The following is a 19,069-nucleotide window of genomic DNA, read 5'->3' on the forward strand; positions in this document are numbered from 1 at the left end:
GGATAACTTCATTCACTGCAACACTAAGCTTATTCTGCAACCTATAGACTCACTTTCATAGACTCTACAACTCATGTTCTTAATGTTATTTATTATTTATCTATTTCTTATTAATATTGCTTGTGTTTCTTTTTGTATTTGTACAATTTCCATGTTTTGCACATTGCTTGTCTGTCTTTGCTCGTTCATTGATTCTATTGCATTTCTTTCTTCTATTGTGAATGCCTGCACGAAGAATCTCAGGATAATACATAGTAACGTATATGTACTTCGATAGTAAATTTAAACTTTGAGCTTTCTGAATATTTTCACACAATGGATGGCCTCTATATGCAATGTCAGAGTAATTGGTAGGGGTGCGTAAAATTACAACATTTAAAAGACATTTGGACAGGTACATAGATAGGAAATGCTCAGAAGGATATGGACCAAACATAAACGGGACAAGCTCAGATAGGTAACCTGGTTGGCATAGGTAAGTTGAACTGAAGGGCTTGTTTCTGTGCTGTTTTGCTCTAACTCTCTATGATTTTATGAATTTAGTTAATTTGATTCACAGTTAATTAGAGTACACAGCAATAATTAAAGGCTTATCTGTGTATGTAACATTGTCTATTTGGGAAGTGATGTTACCTACGTAACCCCAAATTTATCGTTATTAATTGGTCTCCAATAGTAAAATTTCTCATTAGCTTGTTTTCCTGTTTCCCAACTTGTAGTTGAAGTCTATGTGAAATATAATTGAAATTGTAAGGACACTGAGAATTCTGAAGTAATTTTCATTGTAAGGTATTGTTCTCACCACTACATGACTGTTTAATTAAGGACAAATAGGAAATCTGGGTAGGTACAATCATTTATGGAACTAAAATCTCTAAAACATTTATTGGACTTATTAGTGTCAGTTGGACTTATCAGTGTCATTTGACCAGGGAGGATAACTTCTTTGTTTTATCTGCTTCAGTGTATCTTTCCATTTTCTTCTCATACAAAAAAAAGACAAGATCAAGGGCTTTGTTCATTTATTTAGAACGTAATCCAGTCATGCAGAAAATTGTTGTTACCTTGACATTTAACAATGGTGTGGAATAGTGGCCATGACTGCAGAAAAGGGAACATCTAAAATCTTTGTAATAAGTGTTACGTACCCCGTAACTGGGTTGCCAAACCAGCAGAAATGGATCACTCAGTTGGAGTCTGGATTACTAGAACTAAGAAAGTTTTATTAAAGAAACAAGCAACACAGTACTCTAATCAAAAGGATAATGAATGCAACAGTTCAGCAATGATAAACATACATGTACACAGAATTCGGATAACAGGATCAATCAAGCTCTATCGTTGTCTAGGAGTAAATGACCAGTTTCAAAGTGACGCAAAGTTCAGTTCAGTTCGCAGTAATCGCTGCCATGGGAGATGGACAGCGTGGGGGAAGGAGAGAGAGAGCAAAACGAATGAATATTCAAAACAGCTTCCACACACAGACCTTCGCAGTCAGCTTTCGGGCGAGTCCTTTGTGATGTCATCTGAGGTCACCGACCATGACCGGTCCGTTTCCAGATACGACCGTTTCTCTGCGCTGATCCTAGCACCCAGGCAAGGGTGGACACACACCAGGTTCCCGCCGATCGTGCCTTTCCACCCTGTGCGTTTATGGCTCGGTACTTCCCACCGACTTGTGAGAGGTGCACTGCTTCCAGGGTCTCGTTACCTCGGGTGTCATGTGTGTCCTGCCTTAGCAAACCTGTCCCTTTTTATCCCCCTGCTGGGGTATCGCCTGTCCATCACTTCAAACAGTTCAGGGTTCAAAGGGGGAGCCGCTCTTGACAGCTCCCTCCTTCTGTTACTCTCTCTCCCGTCCCTTCATTACGCATCTCCAAATGCTGCTCCATTGTTTTCCTTATCTCTCTCTCTCCTGAAGACAGGTGGCAGACCAACTGCTGATCACACAGGACAGCTAACATCTTAATCTATGTGTATTCTTGTCACATAAGTATGTTCATATACTTGTTGTCCATAGAGGGAAAGTTCAATAAGATATCTGTCTAATGGAGAAGACTTCAGTTAAAAACAAATTGGGTTTTTCACAATGTTCAGCATCATATACCCAGGAGCAGGATCATTCCATGATGTAACAGTGTCTATACTTCAAATGTAGAGGGAACCATGTCAAAGGATTCCTCTGTTAGTTTACACCTTCAATATCAGGGCTGAATCCTTCCAGTTTTGTTAAGGTGTTATTAATCATTCCTGCAAGTGATTCTTTGCCTCCCCTGGTATCTACTGTATGTTCCTTTCATCTACAATGTGGTCAGAGTGAATGTTTAAGTGGGTAGGAGCAAGCACTTTGCCAGAGGCAAGTATTTAAGTTTTCCAATGTTAGTTCTCATATGGCCAAGAGGTAAGGGCCATTTAGTGATACTTAAATTGGGATCATCTTTGCTCACATATCCCCTTAATCTAATAGTCTCTGAGACATTAAGTTTTAGTGGTGTCTGAGACAGATGAGACAATTTCCATAGTAAATGAGACTTTGTGAAAAGCAAATGGTAAGTAAGGCAGCACTGAACAATATTACTATAGCTTAAGTATTAAAAGTAAAATACAGCAAAGACAACCTCTTCCTGGAGTTTGAGTCCTTTTCATTCTGAAAACAGCATCACATTCTGAATCTATTATCTCCAGGCAAAGTATCTCTGAGATCTCCCTGAAGTGAACAGGTTTTTCTTTCTTTCTCGGATCTAAACATATGTTTTATCCTTCGAATACATCTCAACAGCGCCCCCCCCCCCCATTCTATCAGAGTGTAGGGTTCTGTGATAGACTCATGTACTGGTCTAATATAAGGGTTCCACTCATTCTGGGGGGATAAACCCTGCTGGTTTGGTTTGATGTTCTCTATGGAGACAGTTTTACTTAACATTCTTGCTTCCTCTCCCAGTCTCAATTACCACGGTCCTATCATTGATAACCTGGGTAATGAGACAAGGAAGTTACCAATTAGGACAGAAACGAGGATCAGAATTATTTTGATGGATTTTTTTCTTGGACCCAGCCCCTTTTTGTGGTCTCCAAACTGTCTCGTCAGTTTCTTTTGATTTCTCTTGAATTCCCATAAACTCTCTCAATTCCTTGAGGAGACTTGTATCGGACATAGGTAATGGTTGGCCTGTGTTAGGATGTGTGTGTGTGTAGCATCCGTTAGTTGTTGTTGACCATGGGTACTGTGCCTATGGTAGTCACTGGTTCGTCGAGCAGCGTCAACTGTGGCGGTTGAGGCCGATTTTGGAACAGTAGGCTCTGCCACAGTTGCTGCATGTGTAGGGCATCATGAAATTGTTGTCTGCTGTGCTCTCAATTTAGCTCTTCACTCCTCAAACTGACTCAGGATCACTCTTTCGCCTTGCTCTGGGTGTTGCTGAAGAGTACCTTGCCATTTGTTGTGGTCATCTGCTGTATCCTCCCAGCACTCTGACTTTTAAGGCTTTCATGCTGCGCTTGTAGAGGTCCTTGAAGCGAAGCTGGGGTCTACCAGCGTTCCTCTTGCCTGTTGCTAGTTCTCTGTAGAGGATGTCCTTTGGCAGTCTACCATCCTTCATATGACGGACGCGGCCCAGTCAATGCAGTCTGCATTGTCTTAAAGGTGTGAACATTGTGGGAAGTCCAGTGTGGGAGAAGACCTCAGAGTTTGGGACTTTGTCTCTCCAGGTGATGCCAAGGATGTGGCAAAGACTACGCAGGTGAGAACTATTGGGTTTCCTCTCCTGCTTGGAGTAGATTGTCCAAGTCTCGCTACCATACAGGAGGGTGCTGATAACGCATGCATTGTACACAGCAGTCTTGGTCTTTGTAACGAGTTTCGGATTCTCCCAGACCCGCGAGGAGAGTCGAGCAAGGATTGATGCTGTTTTGCCAATACGCCAATCGATTACAGCATCGAGGGAGAGAGTGTCGCTAATGGTCAACCCCAAGTTTGTGAACTTGTGGACCACTTCTAGACCGTAATTGTCGATGGCAATGATTGGTGTCTCCACTACATTCTGGGCAAGGAAATTTGTTTTCTTTAGGCTGATGGTAAGCCCAAAGTCCTTGCATGCCTTAGAGAAGTGGTCCATGAGAGTTTGTAGTTGCTGTTTGGTGTGTGAGGTTATGGCAGCGTCATCGGCAAAGAGCATGTCATGTATTAAAATCTTTTGCACCTTTTTTCTTGCTCTCAGGCACACAGGGTTGAACAGCTGCCCATCAGACCTGGTGTGCACGTAGGTGCCTTCTGTCGACTTCCCAAACGCGTGTTTCAATAGCAGAGAGAAGAAGATGCCGAATAATGTTGGGGCCAACACACATCCTTGTTTGACTTCACTACAAATGGCGAAGGGTTCTGATAGGCTGCCATCGTACTGAACAGTAGCCCTCATGTCATCACTGAATGACTTGTACTCCATGAGAGCTGCACGCTTGGCTTCGATGACAGGAGTCATGATGTTGGACTTTGCCTCAAACTAGTCACTGCTCTTTGTGGTCTTTCTTCCAAAGATAGAGAGTGTTGATTCGTGGATGGTGTCACAAAGGTATGACCATTGTTCTGTTGCAGTATCTCCTTGTGAGGAGGTAGTCATAGAACCCTGTACTGACTTGGCAAACTGGCCAACCTTTTCTGACTGTTTCATCTCTGTTGTGTTGATGCAAGGTTTTCCAGCATGTTTGGAGTGGTAGATTTTCTTCAGACGTAGTTTGATCTTGCAGCATACTAAAGCATGATCTGTGTCGCAGTCTGCACTGTGGTATGAGTGGGTAATTAGTACAGAGTTGATGAAAGAGCACCTGGTGATGATCATATCTAGTTGGTGCCAGTGTTTAGACCGTGGATGTGATCATGGGATCTTGTACTGTGACTTCATCTGAAAGTAGGAGTTAGTTACACAGAGGCCGTGATAGGAGCAGAACTCTAGGAGACATTGTCCATTGTCATTTATTTTGCCATTTCCAAAGTGGCCAAGACAAGATGGCCAGGAATCGTTATCAACTCCCACTCTGGCCTTGAAGTCACCAAGGAGAACAAGGTGCTCATCACTGGGAATATTCCTGACGACAGCTTCTAATTTGTTGTAGAACATGTCTTTTACCTCAGAGGTGGAGTCAAGTAGGGGCATACACACTGACGAGAGGGACTGGGCCATGACTGGTGTGTAGGTGGAGAGTCATAAGTCATTCTGATCCATTTTCTGGTGGCTCCACCATTTGCAACAAGGAGTTCCCAATGGCAAAACCCACTCCATGTTCACGGGGCTTGTCTTGGTTCTTTCCCTGCCTATGACTACCTGAGTTAGCTATCAGGAGAGTATTTAGATGGACATTGTACATTATAAAATAGGGTACAACATTCTTGTGTATTCCTTTTTTTGCTATTGGCATTTTGTTCACAGACAACTGCACTTCAGGGACAAATGTAACCTACTTTGCCTGTAGAGTGGATCAGTTTTAACAGACCTCCATAACCTCCCAGTTCCTTTCCCTCACAAGGCCACTCAACTGTGGCTGGAACAGAGTGTTGTACTCTGCTTGCACAGTATACCTGCTTGTTCACACATGGCCTGAAAGTCTTTTATCACTGAAAGAAGACACTCAGTCAGCATGTAGGCAGACAGGGTGCCAGCATATGGGAATATTGAGTGTTGGAGTGCTGTGATGGTTGCAGTCTCGCTACAAGAAGTCGTGGAAACTAACCACATGTATCCCGAACAAAGATCAATTACCCACAAGAATATACTTATTATGTTTCCAATAAGGTGAGGATGCCAGAAATAGGCCTATGTAATCAATTTGCCACATTTGCAATGGTGCAGTTGGTAGGAGGTAATTTTGTGACCACCCCTTTATTTTACACCAGACATCTTTACAATTTGCAACAAATTGCTTACAATCACTCAACATGTAAGGCCATCGACATAACATGGCTAATTTTTCATGAGTCCCTGTCTTCTAGAATAATTCTGTCCGAATCCTTGGTGGACTTCTCAAATCAGTGCTTCCTGTTTCTGGGCAGGATGTATTTGCTTATCTTTTTTTAGGGTGGAATACCATGTTGAAAATTCTTCGGAATTGGGTTCAGTAGAATTCTTAAAACATCACCTGTTTTTATTTATTTATTTATATAATATATTACTTGATTACTACCAAAGCCCTGGCCTTTCTTATCTTAATAAGACCCAACTCAACAGCTTGTTTAACTTGTTTGTTTGCTAGTTTTTTCCCATAGGTTGTAATGGGCCTGCGGTGTCCCAGGATATGTAACACCTGTACTAATAATCTAGTCAATAATAATTCATAAATATTCTTCCAAATGGACAAATTAAGAAGCAGTTCTCCATCTGGTAGCTGACCAGAAGAGAAGATCTCTTATAGCCACATTCCTAACATAACTAGAGTCAGTACATATGCCAACTGGTTCTGTTGTATTTACTTGTTTTAAATATCATTCTAGGGCTTTAGCCTCTGTATATTGAGCTGTATGATTGCCAAAAGGATGTATTTGCAACTCGTGGTTCAAATTCAGTTTCCAATAAAAATCTTCCTCTGACGTATAATCAATAGCAGGGATTTAATTGAATTGATCCATACTTCTGAATTTTCATTGCTGATCCATCACAGTACCATATTTGAGAATAGTGCTCTAAAGGATGTCATGTTCTGCTGGCTTGTGGCGAGGGCTGCATACCATCACAGACTTCAAAGCCAAATGTAGTGGTGCCAACAACATTGCGGCCTCTCTCCCAGATGATCTCAATCACTTTTATGCTCAGTTCAATGTCGCTAACTCTGAGCCTTCGAGGAAAGCCACTGCTACAACTTGCAATCTGATCATCTGAGGCTAAGGTATGCAGATGTTTCCAACGAGTGGACAGTCACAAGGCTGCGGGACCAGACGGTATACCAGGCCGAGTACTCAGGATGTGCGCAGCACAACTGGCAGGTGTGTTTACTGACATTTTTAATCCCTCCCTCTCCCAGTGTAGAGTGCCATCACGCTTCAAATTATCCATATTGTCCCTGTACCAAAAAGACCAAGGTAATATGCCTGAACGAATGGCATCCTGTCACACTCACCTCAATAATAAGCAAATGCTTTGAAAGGCTGGTCAAGGATTACATCTGCAGCATGTTACCACCCTCACTGGATCTCCTACAATTCACCTACCGACACAACCAATCGACAGACAATGTGATAGCCACTGCTCTACACACCGTCCTTGCACATCTGGAGAAGAAGGATACATTCAACACCATAATTCCCCCCAGGCTTGACAAGAAGCTCAGAGACCTCGACCTTGACCCTGCCTTGTGCAGCTGGATCCTGGACTTCCTGTCAGATTGCCAGCAGGTGGTAAGAGTGGGCACTCTCACCTCTACCCCTGTGACTCTCAGCACAGGAACCCCTCAGGGCTGTGTACTAAGTCCCCTCCTTTACTCCCTGTATACCCATGGTTGTTTTGCCACCCACAGCTCCAATCTGCTAATTAAATTTGCCAATGACACTACATTGATTGGCCTAATCTCAAACATTAATGAGGTGGCCTATAGGGAAGAAGTCATCTCTCTGACACAGTGCTGTCAAGTAAACAACCTCTTTCTCAATGTTGCAAAAACAAAACAGCTAGTTGTGTATTACAGGAGGAATAGAGACGGGCTAACCCCTATTGACATCAATGGATCTGGGGTTGAGGATAAACAGCTTTAAGTTACTTGGTATCCACATTGCCGAGGACCTCACATGGTCTGTACACACCAGCTGTGTGGTGAAAAAGACTCAAAAGCACCTCTTTCACCTCAGAAGGTTGAAGTTTGGTATGGGCCCCCAGATCCTAGGAACTTTCTACAGGGGCACAATTGAGATCATCCTGACTGGCTGCAGCACTGCCTGGTATGGGAACTGTACTTCCCTCAATCGCAGGACTCTGCAGAGAGTGGTGTGGACAGCCCAGCACATCTGTAGTTGTGAACTTCCCATTATTCAGGACATTTACAAGGACAGATGTGTAAAAAGGCCCAAAGGATTATTGGGGACCTGAGTCACCCCAACCACAATCTATTCCAGCTGCTACCATCTGGGAAAGAGTACCTCAGCATAAAAGCCAGGACCAACAGGCTCTGGGACAGCTTTTTCCACCAGGCCATCAGACTGATTAACTCACATTGATTTAAGTGTGTTTTGATGTTACATTGACTGTTCTATTTATTATAAATTACTATGCTTGCACATTGCACATTTAGACAGAGATGTAACATAAAGATTTTTACTCATGTATGTGAAGGATGTAAGAAAGTCAATTCAATTCAATTTAAATCAATTCAACTCAATTATTGAGAAGATAGCTCTGCATCTCCCATGACAGGTAAGGATTATAAATCATAGCTCCTAAAAGTTTCCTACTTTATGTTGTTATCTTGTAAAAGTATTTGACATTCCCCATATTCAGTTATGATAGATCTGCATTGATTTGTTGGTAATTTGCTATCATTTTTCAAAGCATCCATCTCTATATAATTATGGGTTTATCCGTTGTAGTAGTCTTACTTCAATAAGTGTTGGAATACCATCGTAAGACATCATTGTAAAGCAGTATATTTCTGTTCTGTTTGAGGCCCTCCTTTGTTCCGAGGATGCTGGGTCCCAGCTGTCTAGGTGATGGTCAAGCCACTACACAAGCTAGGGTAGACAATATGGTGAATGAGCTGTTGCCCATACAGTAGGCTCCTCCTCTCCATGCCACTGATAAATCCAAAGGAACACTGGAGACTGATACAGTTTCACACTAGCAGCATCACAGGAGTTGCCAGTCAGTGTTGAAGTCAACATAGGACTGCCTTAGGGATTCCAGCTCTGGAATTTTACTCAGGGTTTACTTTGAAAGCCTTTCTCTTGAGTGAGTATTGCCACAAAGCAGTGGAGGTTTGAGATCAGAGTTTTCTTTCTCCTAGATGAGCTGCCAACCATGGCTGATGTGCCCCATCTACCTGAAGCAACTTGTTTTAAGGTGCCAGTAAATGCTTTTGCCCTGTCTGTAGAAACAGTTCCAGCAGGCTTAGTAGCAAAGCCACACGCGAGGGCCAGGAGCTGGACTTGATTGTCAGAGGCTATTTGAGGTGCACGCTATTAGGAGAATAAAGTAGTTAGTGGGAACTTGTCCCCACTACCTGCACTGCCTATGACCTTAAGGAACCTTTCTAGATGAGTTATAATTTATGCAAAGCACCATGGCTCATCATAAATTGTAAGGAGAAATTTTGAAATGTAATCAAGAGAAGATCCAGAAGCCTTTAATTTAAATAGTTTTTTCTTCTAGGTAAATGGATTATTGGTTCAATTATTCCTCACAAGTTAACATTAAATATTTAGAATCACTCAGAGAAACTCCAGTAATATGTTCTCGAAAGCCTTAGATTGCTCCAACTCAAGACGTATCTCAGAAACATTAGCTATTCAAAATACTATTGGTTATGCTTGTTAAATAATCACTCCTCTGTGAACATAACAAACCTCTCAGTTTCTCAGATTTTCATTATACATGTTAACCTAATACATTTTCCCTTCTTAATTACTAAAGCCTCTGTTTCAATAAAACCTGGATTGTGTTTTCACTCAATCTTACTTACTGAAATTAAACAATTTATGCCTGATCCTCTCATAACTTAAAATACACTGGAGTCTCTCACAGAAGCTAGAGAATTGATGACAAGACCAGCATTTATTCCCCATCCCTGAATGCCTTTGAGAAGCTGGAAGTGAGACTTGTGCATAAATTCCTAAAAGCATATTTAATTCTAAAGGTGTCAGCATGTAACATAATACAATCCTATGTCACCATTCACATTATAGGATATATCACTGTTTGCTAATAGGAGTTACTGTATGTACATGAAGCCGTTTGAAGAGTTTGCCAGGCCAGTTAAAATTCAACCACATTAATGTGAGTCCAGAGTCAGTTGCAACTCAGATTGGGTGAGAATGATGCCAAGTTCAGTACATTAGTGAACAGAAAGAACTTCAACATGACAGTCAGCTTTACTGATACCGGCTCTTCAGTTAATTAAGTGAATTTGGGTTACCCAGTTCCCAAAGTAGGATTTGGGTTCATGCCTCTTGATTATTAAACAATGAAGCACAAACCCCAGAAACTAGGAAGTAGCAAGTGTCATTATAATGAGTTAAACTATTAAATGGAAAGTAGAATTCATGCCACGCATGTGGCAATGCAATCATGAACAAGAGTCTAAACATCGCCCCTTAATATATTCAATAATTTTATTATAAACACTGAGAGGAAGTTATCATAGACCAGGGAGTTAACCAAGCAAGCCAGTCAACACCATACTTTACAAGAACGGGTAAGAAACTTGGTATTCTATAGTACAATCATATCCAATAGCTTCTCCATCACTTACAAGTCAGAATGCAGGTCTGAGACAGAAGAGAGCAACTCTATTAACACTTAAAAATCTCAACATTTGGGACAAAGCTGCCTGTTTGATTAACATTCTTTCAGCCATCATTAATGTTTGTTCTCTCTACCATTGTCGCATTTATATCTACACTGTGAACACTGGATTTAATAAGCTGCAACCACAGTCTAGGTTAGGCTCTCTTTTAATGGCGCATCCCATCCAGTGATCTTAGCTGTCCTAAAAGTGGAGAGAACTTGGAAGGCAGTCATTAGCAGCTTCCTCTCTAAGTTCTACAGAGTAATGATTTGAATTTAAGTCATGGCTCTTCCATCGTTGCTGAACAGAAATGAATATGGGAATCGGAATCTGAATCAGCTTTATTATTAATGACAGATCTTCTGTTTTTGTGGCAGCAGTACAGCGGAAGTCATATAAATTACTATGAGTTACAATAAAAAATAAATAGTCAGGTGGTGTTCTTGGGTTCATGGACCATTCGGAAATCTGATGGTGAGGAGAAGTTGTTCCATGGAAGAGTTTTAAAAATACAAAAAGAAAGTAAAGCAACTAGTTATAATCCACAATAAGCCACCTCAATTTGATAATTCTTTGATGTCAAAGTTAAGATTATTTGCCAACTCATGCTGGATAAGAAGCAGTACAACTGCCTTGACTTTTATTTGGTCTGTCATATAGGGTTCCTTAAGGTTGTTATAGCCAGGAGTGGCAATGGGGCCAAGCTCCCAATATCCATTAAATATTCCCAATGGTATGCGCCTCAAATAGCCTCTGACTACCAAGTCCAGCTTCTGGACCTCGTGTGGCTTAGCTACTAAGCCTGGCGGAACGTTTTCTTGTGACAGGAGAAGGGGCAAGGATGGGTTACTGATGCCTTAAAACCAGTCACTTCAGGCAGATAGGGCTCGTCAGCCGTGGTTGGCAGCTCAACTAGGAGAAGGAAAACGCTAATCTCAAACCTCCACTGCCTTGCGGCTATACCCACTCATGGGGAAGGCTTCAGGAGTAAATCTTGGGGGAAAATTCCGGAACTGGAATCCCTAAGGTGGTCCTACATTGACTTAATGCCTGACAATACCTGCAACACTGCTGGTACTAAACTGTATCAGTCTCTTCTGCTTCTTTGGGTTCATCAGATGTGTGGAAACGAGGAGCTTGCTACATGGGAAACAGTTTGCTCTCCACATTGCACTGCCCAGGCTTGTGTACCTAGACAGCTAGGACACAAGACCAGTAGACAAAAATGACAACTAGACCTGGGACAGAATGTGAACAAACAAGAAAAGCCTTAAAGAGACCTGAAGACAGACCTGAGTCCAAGCTAAACACATTGGGAAGGAGCATATAGAACCATAATGACACATTATTTGTGCATGAAATTCTCCCAGGTAGGTATTTTGAAGTGCAATTTGACTGTGTTTGGCTAAACCAATACAAACATTGTTTTAGGATTTTAAATACAAACATCACTCTCTAAAAAAGACATCCACCCAAAACGTCCATCTTATCACCTTAAAATTATGCCCTCTTGTATTAGTTAACAAGGGGAAAAAGGTGCTGGTTGTCCTATCTACACCTCTTATCATCTTGTACACCTCTGTCAAGTCACCTCTCATCCCCTTCACTCCATAGAGAAAAGCCCTTGTTTGCTCAACCTTTCCTCATAAGACTTCACCCAAAACATCACCTCTGTTTCTCTCCCCATGGATGCTGTCTAATCTTCCAATATTTTTTAGTTTTTATTTTGGATTTCCAGCATTCGCAGTTTTTGATGCAAAATGTTTTGCATGATTGGCAGCTGAGTAGCTTATTACGCCCAGACTGAAACATTTGGACACTGAAATTACAAGTGGAAATGTTTCCCAATCAGAAAACCACATTTCCCAGGCAACACATGGCTAAACGTCTATACCAGATTAAAAATAAGGACCAACACCACTTCTAATTTTCTTTTTCCTTTGAGATACAACCCCTGTGCCCTATGTACATAGAGAGAAATTAATGGTAGCGATACACCAGAAACATAAAACAGATCCATTAATAATTCGGAACAGGAATGGCTGCTTATTTTTCACCTTTTGGCTCATCTGGATCACCCAAAAGAGACAGTGAAGAAATCTGTGAAGGGTAACACAGCAAAGATAGCAAACTATTTAGACACAGGAAACTCCAATCAACAGCATAGGCAATGTCAAGTTTATTATAATATGCCCAAGTACATGTCTGCACAGATACAAAGAAAAACTTACTTCCATCAGCATCACAGGCACACAGCGTTGTGTAATCAGCATTCACAAATAAATCATAAATTAAATATAGTCATTCACAATCTTATGGGAACAAATACAAATCAAGCAAGAAGGAGCAAAGAGCAACACACACAAATTGCTGGAGGAAGTCAGACAGCATCTGTGGAGGGGAATAAATTGTTGATGTTTTGACCTGACAGCTTTCATCAGGTCTGGAAAGGAAGTGGGCAGAAACCAGAATAAGAAGGTAAAGGAAGGGGAGGAGTACAAGGTGAGAGGTGAGTTCAGGTGAAGGGGAAGGTGGGTGGAGGAGGGAGGTGTGAAGTAAGAGGCTGAGAGGTGACAAAAAAGCACTGTCCATTTCACTGCAAAGTGATCAAAGTGGTCACAGTGTTCCTCAACTGTAGTTATTATGAATGTGTCACTTGGTATAATAATGATCAGTATTATAATAATAATAATAGTGATACAATCAGTTTTAATGATGTTGTCTTAAAGATAAATCTTGACCAAGAAGCTTACGGATAAAACCTCCACTCATGGTTAAAGAGGGGCATCTGTTTTCTTAAATATGGACCACCTAAATTGAGGCAACTCCAACAAAGATTATCTCCTGAGAAACACATTTAGATCTGTGTCCCTTGTGTCAGGGAATAATTTTGTAACTATAAAGAGAGAAACATAACAATCCTAGAAGAAAAGTAAAATGCAAAGGTAAAACAAAGGCAGTATCAATGCTGTGACTGGTCTGCACAGAAATGCAGCATCAACAGCAGCATCAACCCAGAACAATTAAAACAGCATCAAGGCAGAATGAAAAGAATCAGTGGTCATGTAAAATCCTGAATCAGGGAATTTTGTCTGCAGTGCCAATAGGTTTTGTTTTAACTTGGCCATTTTGCTGATATATACTGCTGTAATTATTAGAATAACAAAAGCATTTCCTACTGTAGCATTTTGCTTCAGCTTATAAATACCGAGCTGTATGAAGCAGAGTTGTATCAGGATTGCTCTTCCGCTGTGCAGTTCAGCATGGGAAAGGTATCATATTATTTTCAGATTTGCCAATAGTGTGTTCATCAGGTCAAGAAATTGATTGCTTACCTGTGTCATTTAATCCCCCACAGATCACCTTCTACGAGGACAGGAACTTCCAGGGTCGGCACTATGAGTGCAGCTCCGACTGTGCCGACCTCTCCCCTTACTTCAGCCGCTGTAACTCCATCCGTGTTGACAGTGACTGGTGGGTGTTGTACGAGAGACCCAACTACATGGGATACCAGTATGTCCTGAGCAGGGGAGAGTATCCTGACTACCAGCGCTGGATGGGATTCAATGACTGTGTCAGGTCCTGTCGCAGCTACCCAGAGGTGAGCATGCTAACCTTCAGTCTGAAATCATGGTGAACTTTTTGTAGGTTAGTCTATCAACAGTCTTCTGTTAGTTTATGTAATTCAGTCTCGGGCAATTAATTGTTAAAAAAAACTTCCTGGATTGAGTTCATGATTACTTTTGACATTCTCATTTCCTGTTCTGCTGATGAATCCATACTATAGGATATAAGACTGAGGTGTGGTTTGGACCAACAAATGTCATTAGTATAAGCAAGAAATAATTTCTATCCTCTATTGGAATTTCCTACAACAGTTGTTAATTATCAATAGGTACAACTGGTGCATAGATTTGTTGATCAAGGAGACAGAAAATCCAACACTGTGGGAAGGCTAACCCTTAGAGATTGATTGTGAGGGGCTGTTTGCAGGTAACGGGACATCTAACAAGTGGGAGAATAGTAAAAGAGATATAACATGAATCCAGGGCCAGTATGTTCCCACTAGAGTGAAAGGCAAGACTGGCAAACTTAGGGAACCTTGGTTAATGAGGTATGCTGAGGGTCTGATCAGGAAAAAAGAATGAAGCATGTCAAATATAGGCATCCGGGACCAAACATGTCCCTTGTGCAGCACATGAAATGTGAGGGTGCACTTCAGAATGAAATTAAGAGGGTAAAAGGAGCCATGAGATATACCTGCCAGATAAGACACAGCAAAATCATATAAAGATTCTTTAAGCTCTAAAGAGCAGAAGGGTAGCTAAGCAGAGAGTAATTTCCCTTGAGGGTCAACATATTAATCTGAAAATAGGCGAGGTCTTAAATGAATGCTTCTCTTTACTTACTATTGATTATAATTACTATCGAGAAGGACATTAAAGATGGATAAATCCATTGTACATTGGCAGATGTATTGTAGGGTCTTATGGGAAGCAAGGGAGAAGATTCTTGTATCTTTGATATGCACAGGTGAGATACCAGAAGATTGGAGGACAGTAAATGTTGTGTTTTTGTTTCGGAAGGGAGTCAGGAATAAGCCAGGAAACTGCAGACCAGTAGTTAATAGTGGAAGAATTACTCAGAGGGATTCTGAGAGACAGGAGGCACGGGCATTTTGGAAAGGCAAGGACTAATTAGAGTTAGTTTGCATGGCTTCAATGAGATTCCTTCTCATTCTTCTAAATTCCAGCCAGTAAAGGCCCAGAACTATCACTCATGCCTTATACAATAAGCCTTTCATTCCTGGAATCATTCTTGTGAACCCCTTCTGAACCCTCCCCAATGTCAGCACATCCTTTCTTAAATAAAGGGACCCAAACTTCTTACAATACTCTAAGTGAAACCTCAACAGTACCTTATAAAGTGCATTACATCTTCTGCTTTTATATACTAGGCCTCTCGAAATGAATGCTAACATTGCATTTGCCTTCCTCGCCACAGACACAATCTGCAAATTAACCTTTAGAAAATCCTACACAAGGGCTCCCAAGTCCCTTTGCACCTTGGATTTTTGAATTTTCTCCCTGTTTAGAATATGGTCTATGCTTTTATCTCTTCTACCAAACTGCATGACCATACACTTCCTGACACTGTATTTCAACTGTCATTTCTTTGCCTATTCTCCTAATCTGTTTAAGTCTGTCTGCAGCCTCCCTGCTTCCTCAACACTACCTGTGCCTCCACCTATCTTCCTATCATCTGCAAACTTGGCCACAAAGCCATCGATTCTGTCATCCAAATCATTGAAAAACAATGTAAATAAAGCAACCGACCCCTGCGGAACACCACTAGTCACCAGCAATGAATCATAAAAGGCTCCCTTTATTCCCACTCTCTGCCTCCTGTCAATCAGCCACTGCTTTATCCATGCTAGTATCTTTCCTGTAATATCATGGGCCTATATCTTGTTAAGCAGTCTCATATGTGGTACCTTGTCACAAGCCTTCTGAAAATCCAAGTACACAACATCTACCTTTGTCTATCCTGCTTGTTATTTCCTCAAAGAATTCTAACAGCTTTGTCAGGTAATATTTTCATTTTCCCTTAAGGAAACCATGCTGACTTTGGCTTATTTCACCATGTGCCCCTATGTACCTCAAAACCACATCCTTAACCATCGACTCAACATCGCCCCAACAACTGAGGTCAGATCAATTGGTCTGTAATTTCCTTTCTTCTGCTTCCACCCCTTTTTGAAGAATGGAGTGACATTTGCAATTTTCAAGTCCTCAGAACCACTCCAAAATCTAGTGATTCTTGGAAGATCATTACTAATGCCTCCACAATCTCTTCACCCACCACTTTCAGAATGCTGGGGTGTCATCCATCTGGTCCAGGTGACTTCTCTACCTTCAGACCTTCCAGTTTCCCAAGCACCTTTTCCCTAGTAATGGCAACTGCACTCACTTCTGCACCCCAACACTCTCAAACTTCCAGCATACTGCTAGTGTCTTCCACAGTGAAGACTAATGCAAAATACTTATTCAGTTTGTCCACCATTTCCTTGTCCCATTACTACTTCACCAGCATAATTTTCCAGTGGTCCAATATCTCAAATCTCTTTTACACTTTACATACCTGGAAAAAACCTTTGGTATCTTCTTTGACATTGTTAGGTAGCTTACCTTCATATTTCTTCTTTATCTCCCCTTATGGCTTTTTCAGTTGCCTATTGGTTTTTTAAAATTTCCAAATCATCTAACTTCCCACTAATTTTTGTTCTATTATCTGCCCTCTCTTTTGCTTTTATGTTGGCTTCGACTTCCCTTGTCAGCCACGGTTACATTATTCTGCCTTTAGGATACTACTTCTTCTTTGGGATGTATCTATCCTGTGCTTTCTGAGTTGCTCCCAGAAGCCCCAGCCATGACTGATCTTTTGTCATCCTTGTTGGTGATCCTTTCCAATCAACTTTGGCCAGCTCTGCTCTCATGCCTCTGTAATTCTTTTTACTCCACTGTAGTACTGATACATCTGACTTCAGCTTCTCCCTCTCAAATTGCAAATTGGAGCACAAGATGTTCAATATTACCCATAACAATCCTGATGTACCTTCATTTATAACGTATGTTTGGTAGGGAAGTTGTGACTGCAATACATCTAAATGCCTGAGAGCTTTGTCTATTCATTCATCAATGTGATAGTAGGAGGCTACAAAACAATGAATGATCAATACTCCATTTCTTAATTTCGTTGAAAAACTTTTGATCGCTGCTGATAGATTTGTGTTGCTGTATTGCAGATTTTTTGGGGAGCCATGGAATTGTAATTAATGTGAGTCACACATGTACTTACTACAATATCTTGAATGTTGTGCATTTTATGTTCCAGTACCGAGGGGGCATCTACAGGATGAGGATTTATGAGAGGCCTGACTTTGCAGGGCAGATGATGGAATTCATGGAAGACTGTCCCTCTGTCTACGATCGTTTCCGTTACCGTGACATCCACTCCTGTCAGGTGATGGATGGTTACTGGATCTTCTATGAACATCCCAACTATAGAGGCCGACAGTACTTCCTGAAACCTGGGGAATACAGGAAATACAGTGACTGGGGTGGCTACAACTCAACTATTGGGTCCTTCAAGTGCATGAGGGACTACTAGTTCCTTTTTGCAATGTAGATTTTCAAATGATGACAAATTCTAAAGCACAATAAAATGTCAATCCTATCTGATGCATATTGAATTGTGATGATGTGTCTCTCATACCTCTCCATTTCTGCAATCTTACGTATACATTAGTAAGGGTAATATACATTGGGAACAACTTCGAAAACTACAAAATACGCAGAAACAAGGAATCCCACACAAGAATCTTCACCTAAAGGATAGGTTTTCATGTTCAGAAGTTCAAACGTTCAAAGTAATTTTATTATCAGGTACATATCTGTCACCATATACAACCCTGAGATTCATTTTCTTGTGGGCATACTTATTAAATCCACAATAGAATCAATGAAAGACACGCCAACTTGGGAACTGAACCAGTTTGCAAATGCCATAAACTGTGCAAATACAAAAAAAAGAAATAATTATATAAATAAATAAGCAATGTATATTGAGAACATCAGATGAAGCATCCTTGAAAGTGAGTCCATAGGTTGTGGGAACTTTTCAATGATGGGGCAAGTGAAGTTGAGTGAAGTTATCCCCTTTGGTTCAAGAGCCTGATGTTTGAGGGGTAGTAACTATTCCTGAACCTGGTGGTGTGAGTCCTGAGACTCCTGTTTCTTCTTTCTGATGGCAACAGTGAGAAGAGAGCATGTCCTTGGTGGTGGGAGTCCCTGATGATGGATGTTGCCTTCTTGTGACAGTGTTTCATGTAGATGTGCTCAACAACGGGGAGGACTCTACCTGTGATGTACTGGGTCGTATCCGCTACTTTTTGTAGAATTTTTCTTTCAAGGGCATTGGTATTTCTATACCAGGCTGTGATGCAACCAGCCTATATACTCTCCACTACACATCTATTGAAGTTTGTCAAAGTTTTAGATGTCATGCCGAATCTTCACAAACTTCTAAGGAAGTTGAGGCGCTGCTCTGTTTACTTCGTAATTGAACTGACGTGCTGGGCGCAGGACAGGTCCTCCAAAATTATAACACCGTGGAATTTAAAGTTGGTGATCCTCTCCACCTCTGATCCCCCCAGTGAGGACTCTGACTTTCTCCTGCTGCAGCCAATAATCGGCTCCTGGTCTTGCCGACATTGAGAACAGGTTGTTGTTGTGGCACCACTCAGCCAGGTTTTCAGTTTCCCTCCTATATGCTGAATTGTCACCACCTTTGATTCCGCCAACGACAGTGCTGTCATCAGCAAACTTGAATATGACACCGGAGCTGCGCTTAGGCGCACATGATGCTTCCTACCATTTTTAATGCAATATATCATGAAAAACACATAAAGGGATCATATGAACAAAATTAAGACATACGTATGCCATGAGTGCTCCAGGATACAGGTGCTACAGGTATGACAAAGGTACATGGAGGAGGTGCTGCTGCCTTTTCGATAAGTGAGGAGATAACA

The 19,069-nt window shown here is 41.3% G+C and overlaps 1 protein-coding gene across 2 annotated transcripts; it reads left to right on the forward strand.

Annotated features, from left to right (window-relative positions):
- Positions 1 to 13,739: 13,739 nt before the first annotated feature.
- LOC134348457 (gamma-crystallin S-1-like) lies at positions 13,740 to 17,646 on the forward strand. 2 transcript variants are annotated; one of them, XM_063051873.1, is made up of 3 exons: positions 13,740 to 13,748; positions 13,835 to 14,087; positions 17,387 to 17,646. In XM_063051873.1, exons 1-3 carry the CDS (start codon positions 13,740 to 13,742, stop codon positions 17,644 to 17,646), a joined length of 522 nt encoding a protein of 173 aa, XP_062907943.1. The 2 variants fall into 2 exon arrangements, with proteins under 2 accessions (XP_062907943.1, XP_062907942.1); XM_063051872.1 differs by having other exon boundaries at positions 13,835 to 14,077; positions 17,371 to 17,646.
- The last annotated feature ends 1,423 nt before the right edge of the window (positions 17,647 to 19,069 follow it).

Source organism: Mobula hypostoma, chromosome 6 (assembly GCF_963921235.1).
Source record: "Mobula hypostoma chromosome 6, sMobHyp1.1, whole genome shotgun sequence".
Classification (NCBI taxonomy): Eukaryota; Metazoa; Chordata; class Chondrichthyes; order Myliobatiformes; family Myliobatidae; genus Mobula; species Mobula hypostoma.